Below are 23,121 nucleotides of genomic sequence, written 5' to 3'. Positions count from 1 at the left end.
CGGCCTGATAGATCAACATTTTCAATCCTTCGAAGAGTTGGAAAAATGAATTGCTTCATGGATAGCGTCAGAAGAGGACTCCTTTTTTCGAGCCGGGATCCGAAAATTGCCGGAAAGTTGTTGCTAGCGACGGACAATACTTTGAAAAATACATCTGTAAGCACTTTTTCGCAATAAAGCTTTTATTTTAAGAAAAAACGGCGGAAGTAAAGTTGATATAATTTGGTATAAATCGGTCAAAGTGATACGACTAAATAGGTGTAGTAGTCGACAGATTTAGAATAATTTATATTAAATTTGCCGGTTAATATACCTACGAAACACTTTCGAATACGTTACTCAACGAATACTTCACCCAAAATCGGAAACAAATGATGTCCTAATAACCAAATAAATAAATCAGACTTTACAAAATTGACTTATTAGTTTTGGAACTATTAGAACTATTGCGAATGGATTATGATTCAATTTGTAGATTGATAAACTTTAAGTGGGGTGTGCAATCATATAGGGTGACTTAACGACCCTGTAAAAATCACTTTTTCCTATTTTTTTCTATTTTGAATTTTTGGTGGTTGTTTAAAGTAAAAACTGCGATCCACAAAAAAAACGCAATTTTATAGCTGTAAAACCTCCCCAAAGTAACAAAAAATAAAAAAAGAAAAGGAAAACATTGGGGATGGGTATTTTATATGTGGAAAGTGCAAGATTTGAAAATAATTGGTGAAGCAGTTTTTGAATAACGATGGACACTGACTTTTAAGATGTGCTTTTGAGAAAAACGATTTAAAAGTTTATTGTCTATAAAATCGAAGGAAACAAATTATTTCTCTAGTACCCGTAGGAGCGTAGGATCAAACGCTTTCGGAAAATCTAAGCAGAACTCTTGGGCCTGTGCGCCTAGCTCCTGCTTCTACACAGTATGAGACAAGAAAAGATAAAGACCCATAACATCCAGAGTTTGGTTCCAATAGGCTTAGAAATTTGACGAATTATTCTTGAAATGTTTTATTATAAGAATGTGTTGTACCCTACCCGCATCTTAAAAGAGCAAGAAATGAATATGAAACAGTTTAAATTGGCTATTTTGAAGTAAGAGATCAAAACAAAATTATTTCATTTTCGAAAGTAGACTCTTTTTCCATTTGTACTTTTCAATTGATATGGAATTTCTCAGTGAATGAGAAATCGCACAATTCTTTGGGAATATTTGAATGGTTCTGAAATAAACCGATTTGTGAATGTATCATTTCTGCTGATTCCGATCTGTAACGTGGTTGCAACCAGAGGTGGTCACGTAAGCCTGTTTTAAATTTAATCCGCAATCGTTATCATTCCATTCCGATGCCCCATTTCTCAACATAACGTAGACAGGGCCTGGCTTTCTGACAAGTTTTTACACTCAGCTTACGACAACCGGAAATTCAATACTTTGAACAATAACAATGGAATGTAAAAATCTTAGATTGATAAAGTTTTTATCTCCAGGGAATCACCGGATCAACATTTCGCAATTTATTTATTGCATAATTTCTCGAAATCAATGCATTCATTGAAGTCATCTTTATTTTTGCCCGCGGTATTCACAAAGTGTGATTCGAAAATTCAATTTATCAAAAACAAAACTAATCCTCTGATAAAAAATAAAAATTCATCAAACAGTGCGATGCTAACCGCTTTCGCGAGGACTTAGTCTGGTTTTGATTGCGAATCGACATACATCAAGCGACTGTGTAACAATGAAGCTGCTTGTTATAACATTTACCATAATTGGTGTGTAATTTTTTGTTGATATCGTCATGATTTTATAATAAATTATTTTTTTTCTGGTAGGTTTTGCAATAGCCGACACCATCCCCGATGCTCGATTGATCGGAGGAACTAATGCTGTTTGGGGTCAGTTTGCGTCTGCCGTTTCCATCACGACACCTTTTCAACTTCACTGTGGAGGGGTGATCATTCACCCGCAGCACGTATTAACTTCCGCTCAGTGCGTTTTAAATGCTCAGAATCGCCTAATTGATCCCTACTGGTTGTCGATCATAGCTGGTGATACAGCGCTTGCACCGATTGGTGCTCGTCGCCAGACTAGGCGTGTTACACATATCTATGTTCATCCGCAGTTTAACGTATTCACTCGGGAGAATGATGTAGCAGTTTTGCGATTGAATCTTTCATTCAATTTTCCCTCAAATACGGTTAACATCGCTCGGCGTGCAACTCGAATCACTCCGATCGGCGAAACGTGTCAATTCGCTGGCTGGGGAGCTGCAGCAGTAGCAGCCAACACACCTGTGAATGTTCTGCAACGATTCTTACCGATGATCATCAACGACCGGGATCTCTGTAATCAGCCAACGATGCATGCCGGCCGGGTACTGGAATCCATGATCTGTGCTGGAAATACAGCGGCCTCGAACAATGCTGCCCCTTGCAATGGTAATTTGGGAACCGGTCTGTACTGCAACCGTCAATTGGTGGGAATTCTTTCGTTTGGCGTTAACTGCGGGGTCGCGAATAATCCACCGGTGTTCACCCAGGTGCGCAACTACAATCAGTGGATCATCCAGCAGATCGGCCGGAACGATACGGTAGCACCGAACTGGACACCGGGGGTGTTGTAAACTGGAAATATCTGTACAATAAAAGTTGTTTCGATCGGAGAGAATCATTTCTAGTTTTATTCAGAGAACATTCCTATAACAGTATTTTTTCGTTTTGTGGAAAATATTTGTTATGCGTCTTATGATATACGAAATTGCAGTAAATGCAAATGATAACATGTAGCAAATGCAAATAATGAATTCAACAGTTATTGAAATTCCATGTCATTGCATTGAAACAAAACCACGCATTGGCATTTTCAAATAAAATAATTCGTATTTATTAGTTTTCATCACATCACCATGACGGAATCGGCGACGAACCAGCCGGCGGAATGTCCTGGCGTCTGTACTGCTGTTGAATCCACGGTTCATAGAATCGTAGCTGAGTGTATACTCCAGGATTGTTTGCCGCACCACAGCCGAATCCAGTGGACAAAATTCCAACGACACGGCCGTCGCAGAATAAACCAGTTCCCATGTTACTTGCACAGACACCCGGTCCCTGCGCCGTACCACCCGCACAAATCATGGACTCTTCAATCCGTCCGAAATGTACGGCTAACCCGGCGCAGATGTCTCTGTTGATAATTGGAGCAGCAATAAACTGCTGTGTTGGAAAATTTGTGGCGTTGTTCCAGCCAGCTGCCTGGCAGGCCATTCCGTCGAATGGAATTTCATCGCCTAGTATGGCAAAAGCAATGTTTTGAATAGCTACATCCGGTGGGACGAAATTGGAACTGGTCCTCAAAACGGCCAAATTGTTGGCGAATGTGAACGGGTTGTATTCTGGATGAACATAAATCGCTGATACACCGATCCGAGGAGCAGTGTAATTCAGTTGCAATGCTCCTGACATTATGGTCACCTGTCCAGGAGCTAACAAGGTGTTTTGGGGAGTCAGAACACAAAGAGCTGCTGTCAACACATGATTCTCATTCAATATAACACCGCCACAAAATGCGTAGGTTGGAGCTGGGAGACCGACGGCAACGATTGAAGGGAACTGACCGAGTGCCGAGTTTGTTCCACCTGCTATGAAGGGTTCGAACGGGTTGTAAGCATCTCTGTTGAGCATGTATTCGTTTGATGCGGCTACCGCTGGAATGAAATGAAGTGTTCTAACTAGGAATCAAAGTATCCTTTACTATAAATTTAAGCCATTCCCTTACCAAGAAGCAAAACTATTAGCGTTGATTTCATTCTGGCGACCGAAGCTAAACTGAATCGATGGTGTTTAAATTCTATCGCAATAATGTATTGGCAAATATGGATTTTCATTTACAAATTCTCCTCCGAAGAAGTGTTTCCTAATAAAAAATGAGTGTAATTGACGGAAATGATAAGATAAAAGTATTAGAGAGCTGAATATCTATTCGATTAATTAGGATTTGGTCTTTACTGCAACCGTCACTCAGTGGGATTTTTTTTTCGTTCGGGATAGCAACAGTGGTTTTGTTAATATTCTACTGGTGTTCATATATACTTTTACGCCTTCAGTCTTAGGCAATGCGGGTCTTTGCTGTATATAGAAGGCGTCTCCATTCAACGCGATACATGACTCTGTTCGCCACCTGTTTCGGTCGCAGCGAAGCGTCCGCAAGTCATCCTCCACTTGACCGATCCATCTTGCCCGCTGAGCGCCTTTTCTTCTTATAGCGACCGAATCGTTGTCTAGGATTATTTCAACCGATCTGTTTTCCGACATTCTAGCAACTTGATCGACACATCGTGAATCACCAGTGAATCCATGTACACGAACTCGTCTAAGCTTTCGTTTTCATCGCCGCCAATGGGAGGATGAAACAATTTTCTTTTGAGACTCTTATTTTCATGTACTTTGTCTATGACGCATTTATTCCAAGTCCAATCTGCCCGGCTCCAATTTTAGTCCTATGCTCGTTTTCTCTATCTTCTCAAAGATGCTAGCGTGTGGCTAGATAAAACTGAAATGCTGAAATTCATCTTGATACAGGATGTGTTTTCCATGGGAAGGAAATGTTTATGTTTTCGTTAGCATCCGATGATAAAATTCCGGGTACTTGGGAGCCTTTAGTATACGTCTTTAGGAATCAGAACAAATTGTCCCAAGAGACACGTTCTTCGAGCAACATGAAAATGTTTACCTTGCCATAGATTCTCATTTTTTTTTAATGGAAAGGGCAGAATAAAATGAACATTGAACAATAGTGGGATGCCAAACAATCTGTTAAATCCTTTTAAGGTCAATACCGCAAGGATTCAATTATTCCTGGAAGAATTATGAACCCTTTTGACTATAGATCTTGATCACATTGGGTAAGAAACGATGGAAAATCCTTCAATTTGGACTTGCCGTACACATATCCAATTCTATGTGAAGATCCAAAATCTCGGATACTAAGTTGCATCAATACGGGTCAGTTACATGTTTGATAGCATATTCGACGGCAGTAGCTGGTTTGTTTGGATACAGTCCAAGAACAAATTTTGTGCTTTATCCTACTACTTGACAGTAAAAAAGCTGGTTCTTGACTAATGGAATCATTCGTTGCATCAGCTCTACTACTCAGTCAATTGATTTACATTGATTCAGAATGACCCATTAGTAGTAAATAGCATTTGAAATGTTGTGGTCTTCGCTTTAATTTCAACACGCAATGACTAGATCAAGAATTATTCAAACTCGTGAACGTTATCGATTAAAGTCTGTCCCAGAAAGTATGGACGCACTTTGATTTTGCTGTAAATAATTTACAAGTGTTAGATATTCAAATTTTATTCGATATACTGATAATATTAGACAACAGCAACAGAATATTGTTCTCAACACTTGCTACTTAGCCATTGTAGACTAGCTGGCGCACCTTCTTGCGAACGTTCCTCATTAAATTCCGTACAGACTTCTTGGCGACAAGTTTTGACACTTTTTCCAATCTTTTTCGAATTGTTGAATGGTTTCGGCTGCCGAGACATATTTCCTAAGATATGCCTTCGTTTATGCCCAAAATTCCTCAATTGGTCGAAGTTGTAGGCAATTTGGTGGATTCATGTCTTTTGGGACGAAAGTGACATTTTTGGTAGTATACCATTCTACCGTTGATTTCGAGTAGTGGCAAGAAGCAAAATCTAGCCAGAAGACAACAGGATCCTTGTGGCTTCGAATCATGGGTAGAAATCGTTTTTGTAAACATTCCTTGATGTATATTTCGCTGTTCATTGAAGCAGTGGTGATGAAGGGTTTCGAAATCTTACCGCAGCTACAAATTGCTTGCCAGGCCATAGCTTTCTTACCCAATTTGTCGACTTCAATCGATGTCTCGGACTGATTTAACACTTGCCCTTCTCGCACCGTATAATATTGTGGTCCCGGCAAGGATTTGTAATCGAGTTTCACGTAGGTTTCATCGTCCACGATTATGCAGTTCAAATTTCCAGCAAGAATCGTATTGTACAGATTTCGAACCCTCGGCCTGATCGATGCTTCTTGTTTCGAACTACGTTTTGGCTGTTTCTGCTTCTTATAGTTTCGAAGATTCCAACGTTCTTTAGCACGAAGAACATTTGACTTCGAAGTGCCCACTTTTTTGGCCACATCCCGAACTGAAACCTCCTTCTTTTGCTCGAACGCCTTCAGTATACGGTTATCCAACTGAGGGTTAGCAGGACCTTTTTTCCGACCCGTTTTCGGTTTATCCTAAAAGGTGTTATCCTCACTGAACTTCCTGATTGCATTTCGCACGGCTTTTTCACTTACTCCTTCCATTTTTGCTATCTTTCTCAGTGACAGTCCGCGTTCTGTGCACCATTTGTACACCATTTTTCGACGATGTTCTGCTGAAAGTCCACGCATTGCGAAACAAACTAATGAAAACGAATAAACAACTGCACAAGGGGTTAGAGAAGAGTGTAAACAACAGGACGCAGCCATAAAAATTGACAGATTCTGAACCATTGCGAAATGGCAGCGGTTATTGGTTGCGTCCATACTTTCTGGGACTGTCTTTATAACAATCTAAACTTTAAGGAGAGTTTATTCTCGGACTATGGCTAGATAAAACTAAAGCTTATATATTCCATTAGAATTCGATGGTGCAATTACTCGGGAATCTTAAGTAGCTCATAGACAGCAAAAGAGACGAAATCTCAAATCAGTGTCTGACAGCAAAGCAGAATAGCGAAGATATACTTGTGACGCGGTGTGTGTTTGTTTTCTGTTGGATGGATTTCCATAGAGATAGGACTATAATTGAATGCTGTGGCGGCCAAGTAAAGCGAAGCATGTTTGGTTCTTCTAGTCAATTTTGCTATCTCTTCATGTGTTTTCATATGCAGGGTAACTAAATTGGCAAAGCCATTTCCCCGGTTAGGAACTAGCTACGGGTTCGAGTCCCGTCTCTGTGGTAGTTGCATTCGCATGTCATCTTTCCAATCTGTTTTCGCTGTTAGATAGTGATAAATTTAAGTTTAAAAGTAAATTGGTGCTCACAAGAAGGCCTGTAATTCGTGATGCAATAAGTTCAAAAAGTCCATTAATGAATACTTTCCAGTACATTCATTAAAATTTCAAAGTTACAGCATTAGATGGTTACATTTCTCCAGTTTAAACGAAATCTCTAACTTTCCTTTCGATGGAGCCCATCAGCGCTCGCACGATGGAAACAAAATCGCACATTCATTGAATTTTTTCCCGCATTCGTTTAAATCTCTGATTGCCCTACCACTTCATCGAATTCGCTGCTTTTGAATTGCCCAATATTTTTTTCCATTGGCTGACATTCTGGGCAATTCGGAGGGGTTGGGAGGCAGCAGGGAACAAAATCGATCTTGTTGGCAGCATACCACTTCAGAACCACCTTGGAGTAATAACAGCTTGCCAAATTGGTCCCAATACATGACTTCGCCTCTATGTTTGAGGATGAATTCAAATTCAGCAAAATTCGTTCAAATGCACGTCTTCTGAGACCGACATATTCGAATACATTTTTATAGTTGATTTAACACGTTTAATTCATTCTGATATATGTTTAAATTTTGGGAGGTTTTTTTTCACGTGGTGTCATTCCTGCAAATTCTAGTCATTTGACGAATCACCTTTTTATGAATTTCAGTCGCCTGTAAATTGAATCAAAAAACCCTGTTTTAAGTCAATCCTGCAAATTCTAGTCAATTGACGAATCACTTTTTTTATTTGAGTCATCAGTAAATTAAATCAAAACACAGGCCCGGAACCGGAAGTAAGATCAGTAAAAAATCAAGAATTTGGTATGAAACCGTAAGACTTTTTTCAATCTAGGTTAGTAAAAATTGGTTTAGCCATTATGTAGAAATATGAGTGGAATCCTTTTGCTTTTTTGGACCACTATTTCCGGAACCGGCATCCGAATAGCAGTAAAGCCGAAAACGGTTTTCTTTTGCTGACAACAAATATGTCTTACAAATTGGAATAAATTTGAACCCAAGAAGAATTTTTCCCTGTTTTGCATCGTTGCTACTACGGCTTGGTATTTTGAACACTCATGGAAAGACATTATATTTGAACATAATCCGATCAGATGATAATAACAGAATTATAACAACTGGAATAATTCATTTCAGAAATATTTTGTAACAAATTTTGAAATATTTTTGGCTGGTAATCTGTAAAAATAACAAAAATCATAACAAAAAAGACTCTAGCGGGAACAATATCGTGACAGATTTTGAAACGTTCGTATCACAATTATTATTGAATTTGATATAACTACAGAAGCCCGAAAGCAGAAATTTATAACAATAGTTGTAATAAATTAGATAGCAGATTTAACACAGAAAAACTATATCACAGCCAACTGTTAGCATCGTTTCAATCCAAAATTGTTGAATGATTTTTTTATTGAATGAATATTTTGGTTAGTAATCTGGTTTTCTCTTTCAGTTCTTTGAAATTCTAATCATTATATTTCGATATGAAGAACTCATTTTTTTAAATTAATGAACTTTATCATGAGTCTTGCAAATGAAAATAAAACATCATAACTGATTTTGTTGTTATATAGTTAGCATAAGTTATAACTTTCAACTGTTTTTATTTGTTAAATATCTCAAAATAACACAAATTGTTATACATATCAACTGTTGATGTACTTGTGTTATAATTTTGTTATGTGCATCTGATCGGGAAGTTTGTGAAAATCGGCCATCAATGAGGAAAGTGAATGAATTCCATTTTGGAGTATATGACCACTATTTCCGGTGCTTTTGGAATCAAGAACTTGTATAGCCAGGAACGTTGTTTTGCCGTTTATTTGCAATAACTACAGGTTGGAATAGTTTAGGGTCTCAGAGTTTAAAAATGTTACGTTTTTTCCTTCGCCGCTTTAAGTGACAATATAAAATTTCATCTCCTCTTGCTTTTTTTCACCTTGTAACTCCGGAACCGAAAGTCGGATCCGATTCAAAATCAGAAACTTAAGACCTTTCATTTGAATCTAAGATGGTGAAATATGTATCCGCAGTACCTTGTAAAAGTGGCGCCCGAAGCAAAACTTCGTTTTCCGCCCCCATCGTTGGTTTAGTGAGCAGTTAATGAAGTTATCAAATTAACAATGGTTTGACATATTCCTAATTTTAAGTCTATTGGAGTTATACATTTGAGGTATGAATTAGAATAAAAACAAAACGAGCATTTAGAAATCACACAAAAAAATCTTTATTGTATTCCATTGCATCACCACGAAGGGATAGGCGACGAACCAGCTGGCGGAATGTCCTGGCGTCTGTACTGCTGTTGAATCCACGGTTCATAGAATCGTAGCTGAGTGTATACTCCAGGATTGTTTGCCGCACCACAGCCGAATCCAGTGGACAAAATTCCAACGACACGGCCGTCGCAGAATAAACCAGTTCCCATGTTACTAGCACAGACTCCCGGTCCCTGCGCTGTACCGCCCGCACAAATCATGGACTCTTCAATCCGTCCGAAATGTACGGCTAACCCGGCGCAGACGTCTCTGTTGATAATTGGAGCAGCAATAAATTGCTGTGTGGGTGAAGCGGTAGCGTTGTTCCAGCCAGCCGCCTGGCAGGCCATTCCATCGAATGGTATTTCATCACCAAGAATTGCAAAAGCAATGTTTTGGATGGCTACATCCGGTGGAACGAAATTGGAACTGGTCCTCAAAACGGCCAAATTGTTGGCGAATGTAAACGGGTTGTACTCTGGATGAACATAAATCGCTGATACACCGATCCGAGGGGCAGTGAAAACCAGTTGCAATGCTCCTGACATTATGGTCACCTGTCCAGGAGCTAATAAGGTGTTCTGTGGAGTCAGGACACATAGCGCAGCTGTCAACACATGATTCTCATTCAAAATAACACCACCACAAAATGCATTGGCTGGAGTAGGAACGCCAACGGCTACAATCGAAGGAAACTGTCCTAGTACCGAGTTTGTTCCTCCTGCTATGAAGGGTTCGAACGGATCGTAACCATCTCTGTCGAACCTATAGCCATTGGTTGCGGCAATCGCTGGAATATAATTGTCATTTTCTATAGTGATGGCTGTAACGTGGAAGCTAAAGTGATCATCTTTCACGCAAAACAGGACCCATAATTATAAGTTTATAATAACCCAAGAGCAAAGTAACACATGACCTGAAACGAATTGATCCTCTTACCAAATAGAAGAACTGCCAGTGTTGATTTCATCCTTACGATTCGAGCCAAACTGAAGCGTTGGGAAGGAAATTGTAGCGAAACAACCTGTTATCGAATGTGGATTAAAGGCACGTATTTTAGAGGATTTTGTTTTTTCCCCCTGTGAAAGAGTCCCATCATAAAAATCAGTTCAGAATTGACTGAAATGATAAGATAAGGAAATTTAGGAAACTTAGAGCGACAGGTCTGCCAAGTGGAAATTCAGTATTCAATTGCCTCTCGTGCAGGACAGTTCGACTAAAATGAAGGTTTCTGCATTTCTCTTCCTAGTTGCATTGGCAGGTGAGCAAGATGCCTAACGATTTAAATTATTTAAACAATTTCGGTATATTCAGGTGCATATGCCAGTGAAGATACCTCGAGTCGTATAACTGGAGGAACAGTGACTCTTCCGGGGCAATTTCCGGCCGCTGTAAGTATTGACACGCCTTACACTTTGCATTGCGGAGGAACTATCGTGAATGCGCAACACGTATTGACGGCAGCATGGTGTGTCATGCATCCGACAACCGCCACGTTGATTAATCCGTTTTGGTTGCGAGTCATCGCAGGAGATATAAACTTAATTCCTGTGTCATATCGACGCGAGGTTCGAAACGTCACTCGTCTGTTTGTTCACCCGAATTATAACGCTCTGACGAACAACAACGATTTGGCTGTCATTCGCGTGAATACACCGTTTCCTGCGTTCCACAACACAATCGAACCTGCCGTATTGAATACTAGGGTTCTAGCTGATAATACCCAATGTCAATATGCCGGTTGGGGAGCAGCAACAAATGCCGCAAATGCACCTATGGTTCCAGCCCAACGAATGGTTCCGGTGCCAATACTCACCACAGCGTCGTGCAACGTTGCTACCGTTCACAACAACCGTGTCCTTCCTACAATGATTTGTGCGGGATCAATTACTGCCATTGCCAACACGGTTTGTCAGGGAAACAACGGCGGTGGTCTCTACTGTAATGGTGAACTGACAGGAGTGCTCTCCTTCGGACTTGCATGTGGAGCAGCTAATCAACCAGGAGTCTACATCGATATTAGACAGTACAGACAATGGATCGAAACCCAGTTCAACCGTACGGACAATCCAGCTCCCGGATGGACTCCGAACCCCATGTAAATTTTGTATTTTCTTGCAAGATTGAATAAATTTTTATTATTTCTTAAATTGATTTATTTATTCATACATCCAACGGTGACCATCCTGCGGGAGGTATGTCAGTTCTGTTCAGCTGTTGATTGATCCATGGATTGAAAAAACGAATCTGAGTGAATGTTGGAGGATTGTTCGCCGTACCGCAGTTCATTCCAAACGAAAGTAAACCGGTGAGTTCGCCGTTGCAGTATAACCCAGAACCGATACTGGCCGCACATGGTGCTGGTCCATTTTCGGCTGCTATCAAGTTTCCGGCACAGATCATATTTTCGAAAACCCGCGAAAATGGTCTGACGCCGTTGCAGACATCACGATCGTTGATAACCATCGGTAGAAAACGTTGCTCCGCAATGATCGCGTTTCCCACCGCTGTCGCTGTTCCCCAACCAGTCATTTGGCAGGTAACTCCATTAGCTACAATGCGAGTACGTCTAATAGCTGGCTCTACTTCATTACTGGGGAGAAGGAATGGAACCTGAACCTGAAACATTCGATACTTCGATCGTTAAACAACTTCAGCCTAAATCGTACAACACTCACTCGAATAACCGCTATATCATTTTCGTGCGTATGTGGCTTGTAATTCGGGTGGACATAAATGACGGCACCGAGACTCGATTGCCGCGTTGCTGATATGGGTATAAGTCGGATTTCTGCAGCGTTGACTCGAACCAGCCGGGGATTGTGGAGATGATGAGTCACATTCAGTACGCACTGTGCCAGGGTGACAACATGACGGTCATCTAGCACAGCAGCTCCACAAACTGATCGATCGGGAGTCTCAATGTACGCCACTGCCGGATATTCTCCGAACATTGTTACAATTCCACCAAGAAGAAACGGTTCCGGGGCGGTGGACGGTTCCGCCATCACCACCGTGATGGCTAGAGAAATAACTGCTAACAATCCGTACATCGAAACGTTAACGCTTCCCGTAGCGGGTATCGCTGAATACTAACGATTCTGAACCGAACAGATATTGGATTTGGAATATGAATGCGACATGACCGATATCTAGACCAAATCTGAGCTTACTGGTTGAGATTAAGGTTAATTGATAAGACTTTAGATCAGACGTACGCATTCGTCATGCGATGTGTCATAAAGGAATTTTGTTGTTTGTTCAATGCCAAAAATATTTAGTTGTTTGAATATAATATTCAATGTATAAATTATGTTGTTAATTTTTAAAACTAATTGTTGTTAAATTTTAAATCAAGACTAGTACCTTCTTAGGGCCAGATGAAATACTGGCGATTATCTCTCGAAAATGCCCTTCCAGTTTAGCCGATTAATGTTAGTTGTTATATAAAAATCGATCGTTTCAGTATACTTCAACAGACTGCAAACTCGAAGTTCTGAGACGATAGCCGCTATTTTTCCTCCGCTATTTTGAATTTTGACATGATACAAATATCTTCTTATTCAAAATTATAAACAAATTTGTCGCTTAGCGATTTTTGTGAAATTGATCTTTGGAACCTTTTTGTGAAAAAATGTGTACAATGGATATTTTGGGTATGTCCTAGCCTTTTGTCGGCATTTCCATACAAGTCACGCTCAATAACTCGTAACTGCAGAACCAGAATACGTATTCAGATAAAATGTGATATCATATAAATCTTATTTTTGCAAAAAATAGTGAAGATAGCTATGAGTAATCACTGCGGGTTCCATTTGGGGCCATTTAAACTTTTTTTCATACACTTCTGGAACCTGGTTATGCTGGTGCGGCACAGATCGTAGCTCTTTATTGGTTTCAAATACACTATGAATTTGTTGATAATTCTGTATGTTGGTGTAGTTTTCGTAAGTCTGGCATCCCGATATCCGGATGTGTTAAATTTGCCAAATGAACCAAATTTCATTTGCCTTGACTTAATGTTAGATTAGCATGAATTTTACAGTTTTTAACTGTAATTTGCATTCGGTTATCAAGTGCATTTATATGAACCATTTACTAGCGAAGTAGATGTGTGCTTCTGTGGCTCAGTTGATTAACGCACGTACTTTGTTGTCGAATGATTTTCGTATATTTTTTGGAATTAATGATTTTATATTTTTTGGAATCAAAAATTCCTTTCTCTTCTTTATACGGGTGGCAATTAAAAAATACAAGTCTAGCCGAATAACCTTTTTCTGTCATAATTTTGAACGCTTATAACTCAGTCATTTGTTGATAGTATTAACTATCAATCGATTCAGAAACATTTAATATAAACATATGCGGCAACGTCGTTTAGGTATTTCGCTTGAGTATATTAAGTATTAATTAGCTGTTGATTCTAGGGTAACTAGCAGGTCAATTTAGAACTATCGTCGATACATTTTTCGTACCTAATTTGAAGCGTTTGTATTTCGGTGATTTGTTTATGGATTTCCCATATTTAACTTGATACCAAAGCATTACTTTAATATTGTACGCATAAAAAAGGATTGATAGTGTAGTGTTCTAATCTATTTTTAAATCTAATATGGCGACTGGGTTGTCAAGTAGGATTTGAAAATTGATATTTTGAGGTGCTTCAAAAATCAAGATGGCGATTTCCGGCTTGTCGATAATCAAAAATTTCACATTAGGTTTGGCCCCAATATTGGTATTGTATTATATACCTCCCTTTATTTTTTAACTGCGATGCAATAATCTGCATCTTTATCTTCCATTAGCATGTGCTAGGAGCAGTTTCAATCCGGTAGAAGATGCTACAAGAACTCGAGTCTCTCAATGCATGAACCGAGAGAATTTTTCTATATTTCTTCGCTCCACTTCATACTCTGAATATTTCGTGGCCCTTAAAAAAAATTCATGGCCCTTAAAAAAAATTAAAATTACAAATGATAATGATTGGTGCTGTGTGGAATTTACCAAGATGATTGGTGCTGTGTGGAATTTATCAAGAGAGAATCTCAAGTTGAAAATTATCGCAAAAAATCGAATCGATGATTCGACTTGATGATTCTCATACTAGGTTGCAATATTTCAAAACCCTTGTGTGGAGCATTCACATACATTTTCATAGACATAATTTATACAAAGGTTATATGCACATAGTTAGAATAAGCGGCAATAGTAAAATGATTCTATCACAATTATCCACTGCCCATACAGAATCGGATCGCGAAACGAGAATAAGCGACCGTTTGTTGCTTCAGAGAGAATCCCCACAGCAGCGAGCTAGCCTTTGATTCTCAGACAGGTCATCGAGAGAAATTCGCTCTCGCACTGGTGTCTATTCTATGTTAAATGAACAATGCTGGTTTTTTGTTGCTGCGATGATATCCGTCTCTCTTTGATGACACCGATTGAATCGTGTGAAGAGTTGCTAGTGAGCGTTCTTTGATACGATAAAAGCCATCCTTGGCTAGAAGGCAAACTAGTACCATTTTTACGTTTTAATGGGCATGAGGGCAAAATATATTCGTGTGCCCCTTACTAACTAAATGACCTTTTTCTTTGCTCGGCGGGTCCCAAAAAGGACCCCCACGTATCCACTTCGACCCTGCACTATTGTTTCTGACATTACTCACCGAAAGTTTTGCAATTAGAAGTCAGAATGAAACTCATTATTACGTTGGTACAAACCAATCAGAGTAGAGTTTACGCCTGAGACGTCAGAAATAATATAGCACTTGTGCAATATTGTTTGAGGGTTGCATAAGTAGTGCAAACTTTGCGTCTGCTTAGCGGTTTAAGTTGAACTTCTAGGCACGAGATGGCAGTTCAAATTGAACTGCTTTAAGCACTGACGAGCCGAAGGCGAAGCGCGAAGAAAAAAAAACCAATCAGAGTAGTTTAAACATCGCTTTGTGCCTGGAATATCGTACTGCATCAGCGATTTTAACTTTTTTTCTGAGGTCAATCAATTGAATTGAAATATACCCGAAAAATTCAGTTGAAGAAAATAGTTCGTCATGTACTACTTATTTCTAAGGGATTATTGCAGTTGATCAAAAAGTAGATATTGGTGTCAATTAAAATGAAGATTTAGAAGGAAAACCGAGGAGGGATAGGTTTCATAATTACGGCATTTAATAATTATATGATTACAATTGAATAATGTTAAATTCCCATTTTCTGTAGTTTTCTCAAGAAATTAACCATCCAGATATGCGTCAGCGTTGGAAATTTTCATATAGGCTTATCGAAAACCAATCTGTTGTGGACTTCACGTACCGCCATTATTCAACTTTATTCAATAACATGTATCAAATACTTCAAACGAATCACCGGTGGCGCTTGTCGTGAACAAAAAGGTTCGCAAATATACTTTTGTTATGAATATTATTATGAATACTTCTTGAACTCAATTGACGATGATGTATTAGCTTTAGAATCCTAGATAGTGTTTCACGATTATTTGCATATGGTTCAAATTTGAATCTGTTGATGAGAGATTTTAAAAATTGCATTTTTAATGTCATCATGATCGGCCGTATCTCGTACACAACCCTGCAAGTTTGTTTTTTTAGTTTATTTTTATGAATTTCATGTCATGTAATTTTAGACACGATATTGAATGTTCTTGTTCGTAAATTTACGTGAGCTGCGATGCTCCATTTATGTGCATCTAATAAGATATAAAATCATAGCGTTTTTTTTCGAAGTGTGTAGATGCAGAGAATTTTTTGTTCCGGGTTGGCGGTTCAGTGCATAGGACGCTGGTCTTACAAGCCAGTTGTCGTATGTTCGAGCCCCGACCTGGAAGGGTTCTTAGTGTCAGTAGGATCCATGCAATGATTCTGTACAATAAGAATCGGCTGCGAGGTCTGTTGAAACAGAAAGGCCAAATTCCACATAAGGAATGTAATGCCAAGACTTTGCTAGATGCAGAGAATTACAAACCATTTATGAGTAAATTAAAAATGTTTGTCTACATATAGTCGAAATTGACACACGCCGTATTTTTACAATCGTGGAGGGTGGAATTTATTTTATTATTTACAAATCGTTTAACACGAAAGAAATGTTCCACTTTCTAGTTTCGTTTCAACTTAATGCACTGAAGTTGTACGATTTGTTCTGGCGATTTGCTCATCGATCCAACGGTTGAAGAATCGCACTTGTGTAAACACCGGTGGATCGTTTGGTGCCCCACAGTTAACTCCGAATGACAGTAGTCCAGTTAACTCACCGTCACAGTATAGCGGACAGCCAAGATTACCACTGCAAACCGCATTAGAACTACGCAGAATATTTCCTCCACATATCATACTCTCTCGAACACCACCGGCATGCATGTTAGCCTGATTGCAGAGATCTCGATCGAGTATTTTTATCGTCAGATATTTCTGATCAACTTCAGTTAGTGAAGATATGGTCTGGAACAGTAATGAAACGTTCTTGAAGAATTATGTTAGAAATTTTGTACTGAATACGTACACTTCTCTCCATACTCCACCCAGGAAGTTCGCATATGGTGTCGTCAGGTACAATTCGATGTTTTCGCATAATTATTTCCACAGTATTTGAAGGCAATTCCAGCGGACGATTCAATCGTAGCAGAGCAATGTCATTTTTGGCATTGTATACAGTATAATTTGGATGAATGATTATATCCAAAACTTCCCTTTGTTGTCGGTCAAATGAGGCGGAGGCAATATTTAAGTCACCGGCGATTACTTCTATCTGATTGGCTTGGATGGAAGCTTGCTGCTTTTCATCGTACACACAGTAGGCTATCGTTAGCACGAAATTCGAATGTATTACTGCTGCTCCACAAAAACTCAAGAACGGCGTTCGTATGAACGCAGCTGATGAATAGGCACCCCAAGACGAATCAGAGCCACCCTTAAGAATAGGATCGGAAGGATCTTCCCCGTCAATCAAAGATGTCAACGAGCTAAGTATCAATAGAACCAACCAACTACTCATTGTGTCATGCTACTAATCTATGTCTACCCAGTTAAATTGCAACAAGCTATATCATACTGGCTCTGGCAACATTCAAGATTGATCGTCGTTCTAAAAAAACAAGTAGCAGTCAATCAAAATAACATCTATTGACATTTTGTACATGAGGTGGAACAAATTCAATTAGAAGTTGTAGAACTACTCTCTTTTTATCCACTCACGAACGTATGTCAAAACAATTTGTGACTTATCAAATGGAATCGTTCTACAATCTTTTAATACGAGGTGCTAAAAATGTTCACCTTGTCAAAGTAGAATAAATGGCGCAATGGACACATTTATTTCAATTACAAACATATTTGAAAACAGCATATTTGGGTTTTTGACGTATTTTTTCAACCAGTTCTCATAAATTTATCACAATTACATATCATTACAAAAGCGATAAGTAGCATTTGTTCAAAATTTATCTTGAACCTGTTATCTCTCTGCAGTTGGAACTTACGTTAATAGGAAATTACGGGCATCAGTTTTCGACCAGCTACGAAAGAAATAAGTTGGAGAACCATGTTTGTCCATGTAAGAGTCACATGGGCTTTCGTAAATTGTTAGTTCAATTTTTCAAAGTAAAAATTTAACATATTTAACTTCATCCATATTCTTTGTTTTTCTAGTGCTGCTTCTCCAAGCGGTAGTAACTCAATCTGAAATTAACCCGTTTCTGGTTGGTGGAGGACCTGCTGTTTTGGGAGCTTACCCGTCAACCGTTGGAATCAACATTGGTCAGCCGCAAACCTTGTTCTGTGGTGGAACTATCCTGAACACGAATCACGTTCTTACGTCGGGAAGTTGTGTCTTGGATGCCCAAAACAACCTTCGAGCAGCGAATCAATTTGTCATACGGAGTGGTGTTGTAGATATTAATGCGGCCGCACCTGCGACAACGGTTAACCGAGTATTTGTGCATCCTCTCTATGATCCGTTCACATTCGAGAATGATATAGCAGTTCTTAGAATAGTAGGCCAGTTCACATTCCCGGCAGTGGCAAATCCGAATATTGCACCGGCCGAGCTACAGGATAGAATTGTAGCAGAGAACGGGGTTTGTCAGGCAGCTGGTTGGAATTGGCAACAAACGGGTACCAGTCACACGTTGCAACAGCTGGACGTGATCGTACATGATCGAGTAGATTGCAACAATTTATACAATGGTATGATTCGCCAGTCAATGCTTTGCATCAGGACTAACAGTGCAAATCAGGCCCTTTGTCTACCAAATCGAGGTGGAGGTTTGTTCTGTAACGGACGACTGACCGCAGTAGTGTCGTTTGGTTTAGGATGTGGAGCGAATACTACCACCACTGCATCGGTTCTTACACAAGTTCGCTACCACCTGCCCTGGATTCAGCAACAGTTTGTGAGGAACGATAACCCTCCTCCCGGAACGACTCCGATGCCTGGTAGAGAGTATGATCGAACTTAAAATACGCAAAAAATAGTTTTTTTTATTATGTTCTTATTTTTAGCGGATCAACCACCGTGAGTGTCTCAATTGGTGCAATTTTATTTACGTTGCTTTGCATGATGATAATGCGATGAAGTGGGGTGATAATTATTCATTATAATTGTGATTAACTGAAAAATAAATTTACTCATTTTATTATTTGTCTAGTCGCACAGTTAATACTGATTCAATTGAGAGGAAAATTAGACCAGCAATGTGACTGATCGTTTCGTTGGTTTTTCAAATCGAATCGCTATTTCAGTAGAATTTTAACTAAACGAAGATTTTCATTAGTAGTTAGAATAATCAAAGTAGTAGATGAATTGATTGGGATTGCTGGAAGCTAGATTTTGAAATAACCCATACTTTACATATTTAGTTTCATCTATTAGTTGGCTGATACACTTAGCCGTTCAACTTGAGCCGCAAAGCAGACACAAATAGTTACTCTACTTGAGTGCCACAATTAAAACTATTGCGCCAAAGTACAATGTTTGTACGGATGTCTCAGACGAACCAGAGTTTTGGTCACTACTGATCGTTTGATCCAAAGGTGCAAATAATTCTTTTCTATTTTTTTACGCTTCGTCAGGCATTGTGCTTCGTCGCAATCGCTTAAATTGTGACGCTCACTTTTCGTCACACGTAAATAAAATTGAATATAACTATGAGCACTTTAGTACCCAACGGTCAGTAGTGACCAAAACCCCAGAATGTAAAGGAATATTTTCATGCAAATGCAGTTGTGTTCGTTATTTACTACCTCATACTTGGCTTCTTCCAAGCGAATTGATCTAGATCTAGGCGGGTAGGTATTATCAGAGATCGGATTGACGTGAATACGAATAACATTGGTTCGTTGAATGTCAAACTGTACCTTTATAAAGCACGAACGGCGAACGACAAATACAGGTTTAAATCGGGCTAAATGAAAAATATATAATAATGATTAGTTTAATATCAAATATTATAACACGCAACGTTTGTTATCATATATGATAAAAAAACAAATTGAAAAAAAAAGTAATAAAATATACAAATTTTGATTTTTAATACATGGCATCCCTGTTCCAGCACCTCATAATGACACTTTTGAATATTTTATCTTTGTTTTATTACGCAATTTTCAGGAATCTCAGTTCTTTATGAATTTCTCGAACAACACAATATTGCATTATAAACTATCAGAGAAGATTCTATGTTCATGAACGGAGTATATTCATTTAAAAAATCTTTCTCTTTCGCGGAGCTCTTACCTTTTTCTATAAATATTAAAAGTAATTATTGAATTCGCTAAAACTTTAGAAAAAATTTCCGAGATCAAATTAGTCGCAAACGAAAGGTTTCCCCGTCACACTGAACGCTATTGAATGTTTATTGTGGATGTTTATTTTTTAAGTTATACGAAGTTTAATTTCAAAATTTTCATATTTTTAACAATATCTGTCACAATCGACCTTGAAAAAAGAATATGAAATGACTTAGATTCCGCATGGTAATAGCTATCCAACAAGCTTTAGATTGTAAAAATCCATTCACTTTTAACGGAGATAACGATATTATTTGTGTCAGCGACTTTTCCCCTTATTCCAGCAGTAGGACGTTTTTGCTTGGGAGCAAAGTGAAACAAGATTTTCAATACTGTTGTATGCAATTGTTTCTTGACACCAATAGACTGTGTACGGCATCCTTTTTGATGATATTTTGCCTCGTTTGTATTTCAGTAATCGTTTGAATATGACATATGTATTAGAAAGATGACTGTACACTAGAACCTCAATTTACGCGCAGAGTCGGGAGTGCGTAAATTAAATAAAACATCGCGTTATTTCAAATTTTTCGCATAAAAAAAGGTTTCACAAATTTCATTTGATTTTAGTGTAAATAACATGAACAATCCTACTACGTCCGATGCGTTAGCACCTGAGGACCCTCTGAGTATGTTCTGAGACTACGGAAATGCTTAAGAGATGTTCCAATACCCAAGAACTACTTGGAGTAATGCCCTTAGAGATTACACTGTGTCACAGCATTCAGCAGTATAAGTATAATTTTTCAATGCAGTTCATAGTCGTAGAGCTCCAACTTTAGGTAGTTTTTGAATGGCCTAGAGCAATCACAATTGTCCTATTGATCGCATGTGGCATCACAAATATGGACCGAGAACGATAAGTTATTTAATGCACTTTGTTACACTGGTAGATCATAAGGCCTGAACTTTAGGTAGTTTCTGTATGGGGCATTGGTTACGTTGGTAGACCTTAGCTGCTGGAAAACATAACTTCTTATACGCATATACCATTCGGATCAGTTCGTCGAGATCAGAAAATGTGTGTGTGACAATTAATTTTTCTCAATTTTCTCGGAGATGGCTTAACCGATTTCTACAAACTTAAATTCATATGAACAGCCTTGTACTTCCATACAAAGCTGCTGAATTTCATTTGGAAATTAAAATAATGTCACTCATTTTTCTCGGATATGGCTGAACCAATTTCACTCAAATGAAAGGCTTCAGATCCCATAAAAATTTCTTTTTATTTTGTTGTCAGATCCGACTTCTGGTGATTAATATAAAAATGTCAATTTCACAAAAATTATTCGGGTTTATCGGGTTGACAGATTTTGATAGTTGATAACCAAATAAGTTTATTTCAGTTTTACGGGAATTCGGTTTTTAATCCCGGAAGGCCCCCAAAAAATTTTATTTGGAACGCACTACGATTTCTCAATGGTGGCTACACTGATTTTCAATTTTTTAGGTGAATTCCTTAACCTACGGTTCCAAAAATATCGGGAATAGAGGAGCACAATTGTTTTCTCATACAAGGACAAAACGTGTTTCATAAACAAAAATTCAAATCAATAGTCTTATGGTCCTATATAGAATTAGTAAACACTATCAGATTCCTTCTACCGATTTCGTAGTTACAGAATGATGAGTTTTTCAAAATCAAACCGTCATAGAAGATGACGATGCCAAAAAAATCTTCAAAGTTGAGTTCAAAACCATTCCAATTTATTCGTCATGTTAATTCATGGCCATACGAATGTAGTGTTAGTTTAAACAAATAAGTGGAAAAAAAACTTCAGAAATTCTGCAGTAAAACTAGTCTAACGGGGCTCCAACTCCTCATATTAAAAATGGCTCAACAATGGACCTCTGTCTACCGGGTTTGTTGAATGGAAAAAATGGCATTCGGTTTAACGGTCTGTTTCAAAATCGACAAACGAAGGTCCCGTGTTGGCCTTGGCATGTTTGGTTCTTCTAATCAATTGGACTTTCTCTTCATGTGTTTTCATATGCAGGGTAGTTTAATTGGTAAAACAATTTCCTCGGTTAGGAGTAAGCAACGGGTTCGAGTCTCGTATTTGCGGTAACATTTTCGTGGTTTTTCATTACATAGTTGCATTCACATGTCATTAATTCAATATAAATTAAATTTAAATTGTTAAAATTTAAGTTAAGTGTACAGACTCAAATGGCGAAGTTTCATCCTTATTATACCTATACAAGATTTAGTTATTGAGAAGAGTTGGCATCACGGTGAGTACGATGCGGTACCCAGGTGTATCTTTCAAAGATGCCTAATTTCAACGTGTATCAAACAACATATAGTAATATAATTAGTCGAAACAGTTATTTTGAGCGATAGTGCACCTGTGGCAAGTGGTGTTGATTAGTGAAAAGTGTTACTTCATAATGTTGACTCGCGAAACTAAGAATGTGAATTTACCGCGAAACTAAGGTTGTTAATTTACCGCGCAAAATCGAACGATGTTAACCGATCGAAGCGCCAACTGCATATCATTGTCGGCGTTTCAGATTCAAGCATAACGAAAATAGATTAAGGTCGTTGTGCTAAGATAATGAAATCTGAAGAAGATTCAACAGAAATTTTATGTTGAATGTGTTTTACGAGTTTCGGAATTTAGTAGTAAGTTTTATAGTAGAAAGCACATATTAACACGAAACACGATAAAAATGCTTCGTATTCTCGGTAGCCGGCTACCCAGAGCAATGAAAATGTAATTCAAAAATTTACTATTAAAAAACCCCTTCCTGAGACGCATGTGGAAATGCAGAGGATTCCTCGGTTTCTAGTAGCCATATGCATTGAACTAACAATCCTTCCTAAGTAGATCTACATTAGGACGTGGCCGGCGTCGGTGTTGATCAGTATGTAGGGATCAATGCAGTTTACACAATGTGAAACTACGTGCTATTCTCAAGCAAGGTGTTTCAGGAGAACATTTTGCAAGCTTAATTGGTTCTGATCAATAACGGAGTAGCATCACACAGGCGGTCTCTAATGTTGAAAGC

General features: G+C 38.6%; 4 protein-coding genes across 4 annotated transcripts; 1 reads left to right on the top strand and 3 right to left on the bottom strand.

Moving 5' to 3' along the window:
- The first annotated feature begins 1,677 nt into the window (after nt 1-1,677).
- Nucleotides 1,678-18,964, top strand: LOC131427424 (transmembrane protease serine 9-like). Its single transcript, XM_058590597.1, has 10 exons — nt 1,678-1,773; nt 1,834-2,621; nt 3,026-3,290; nt 9,396-9,766; nt 10,460-10,565; nt 10,619-11,402; nt 11,606-11,843; nt 17,807-17,900; nt 17,968-18,760; nt 18,820-18,964. Exons 1-10 carry the CDS (start codon nt 1,740-1,742, stop codon nt 18,890-18,892), a joined length of 3,546 nt encoding a protein of 1,181 aa, XP_058446580.1. The 5' UTR covers nt 1,678-1,739; the 3' UTR covers nt 18,893-18,964.
- LOC131425352 (trypsin alpha-3-like) lies at nt 2,863-3,825 on the bottom strand. Its single transcript, XM_058587176.1, has 2 exons — nt 3,776-3,825; nt 2,863-3,704 (listed from the first exon to the last, which is right to left on the bottom strand). The coding sequence occupies exons 1-2, from the start codon at nt 3,804-3,806 to the stop codon at nt 2,902-2,904; spliced, it is 834 nt and encodes a 277-aa protein (XP_058443159.1). The 5' UTR covers nt 3,807-3,825; the 3' UTR covers nt 2,863-2,901.
- LOC131425351 (trypsin alpha-3-like) lies at nt 9,250-10,323 on the bottom strand. Its single transcript, XM_058587175.1, has 2 exons — nt 10,244-10,323; nt 9,250-10,094 (listed from the first exon to the last, which is right to left on the bottom strand). Exons 1-2 carry the CDS (start codon nt 10,272-10,274, stop codon nt 9,292-9,294), a joined length of 834 nt encoding a protein of 277 aa, XP_058443158.1. The 5' UTR covers nt 10,275-10,323; the 3' UTR covers nt 9,250-9,291.
- On the bottom strand, nt 11,416-12,406 carry LOC131425353 (trypsin-1-like). The gene is made up of 2 exons (XM_058587177.1): nt 11,983-12,406; nt 11,416-11,923 (listed from the first exon to the last, which is right to left on the bottom strand). Exons 1-2 carry the CDS (start codon nt 12,355-12,357, stop codon nt 11,468-11,470), a joined length of 831 nt encoding a protein of 276 aa, XP_058443160.1. The 5' UTR covers nt 12,358-12,406; the 3' UTR covers nt 11,416-11,467.
- Nucleotides 18,965-23,121: the final 4,157 nt, after the last annotated feature.

The sequence above is a fragment of the Malaya genurostris genome, chromosome 1, assembly GCF_030247185.1.
Source record: "Malaya genurostris strain Urasoe2022 chromosome 1, Malgen_1.1, whole genome shotgun sequence".
Taxonomy (NCBI): domain Eukaryota; kingdom Metazoa; phylum Arthropoda; class Insecta; order Diptera; family Culicidae; genus Malaya; species Malaya genurostris.
Note: the sequence above shows the minus strand (reverse complement) of the source record. Positions and strands in the feature narration are given on the sequence as shown.

What these genes read in the sequence shown, in the direction of transcription:
- LOC131425353 (XM_058587177.1), bottom strand. Translation starts at nt 12,357, where the DNA reads ATGTACGGATTGTTAGCAGTTATTTCTCTAGCCATCACGGTGGTGATG. An exon ending in ATGATATAGCGGTTATTCGA is followed by an intron (nt 11,924 to 11,982) that starts GTGAGTGTTGTA and finishes CGAATGTTTCAG; the next exon opens with GTTCAGGTTCCATTCCTTCT.
- LOC131425351 (XM_058587175.1), bottom strand. Translation starts at nt 10,274, where the DNA reads ATGAAATCAACACTGGCAGTTCTTCTATTTG. An exon ending in ACTGGCAGTTCTTCTATTTG is followed by an intron (nt 10,095 to 10,243) that starts GTAAGAGGATCA and finishes ATTATATTCCAG; the next exon opens with CGATTGCCGCAACCAATGGC.
- LOC131427424 (XM_058590597.1), top strand. Translation starts at nt 1,740, where the DNA reads ATGAAGCTGCTTGTTATAACATTTACCATAATTG. An exon ending in GGATGGACTCCGAACCCCAT is followed by an intron (nt 11,403 to 11,605) that starts GTAAATTTTGTA and finishes TCCAAACGAAAG; the next exon opens with TAAACCGGTGAGTTCGCCGT. An exon ending in ACTCCGATGCCTGGTAGAGA is followed by an intron (nt 18,761 to 18,819) that starts GTATGATCGAAC and finishes TCTTATTTTTAG; the next exon opens with CGGATCAACCACCGTGAGTG.
- LOC131425352 (XM_058587176.1), bottom strand. Translation starts at nt 3,806, where the DNA reads ATGAAATCAACGCTAATAGTTTTGCTTCTTG. An exon ending in GCTAATAGTTTTGCTTCTTG is followed by an intron (nt 3,705 to 3,775) that starts GTAAGGGAATGG and finishes ATTTCATTCCAG; the next exon opens with CGGTAGCCGCATCAAACGAA.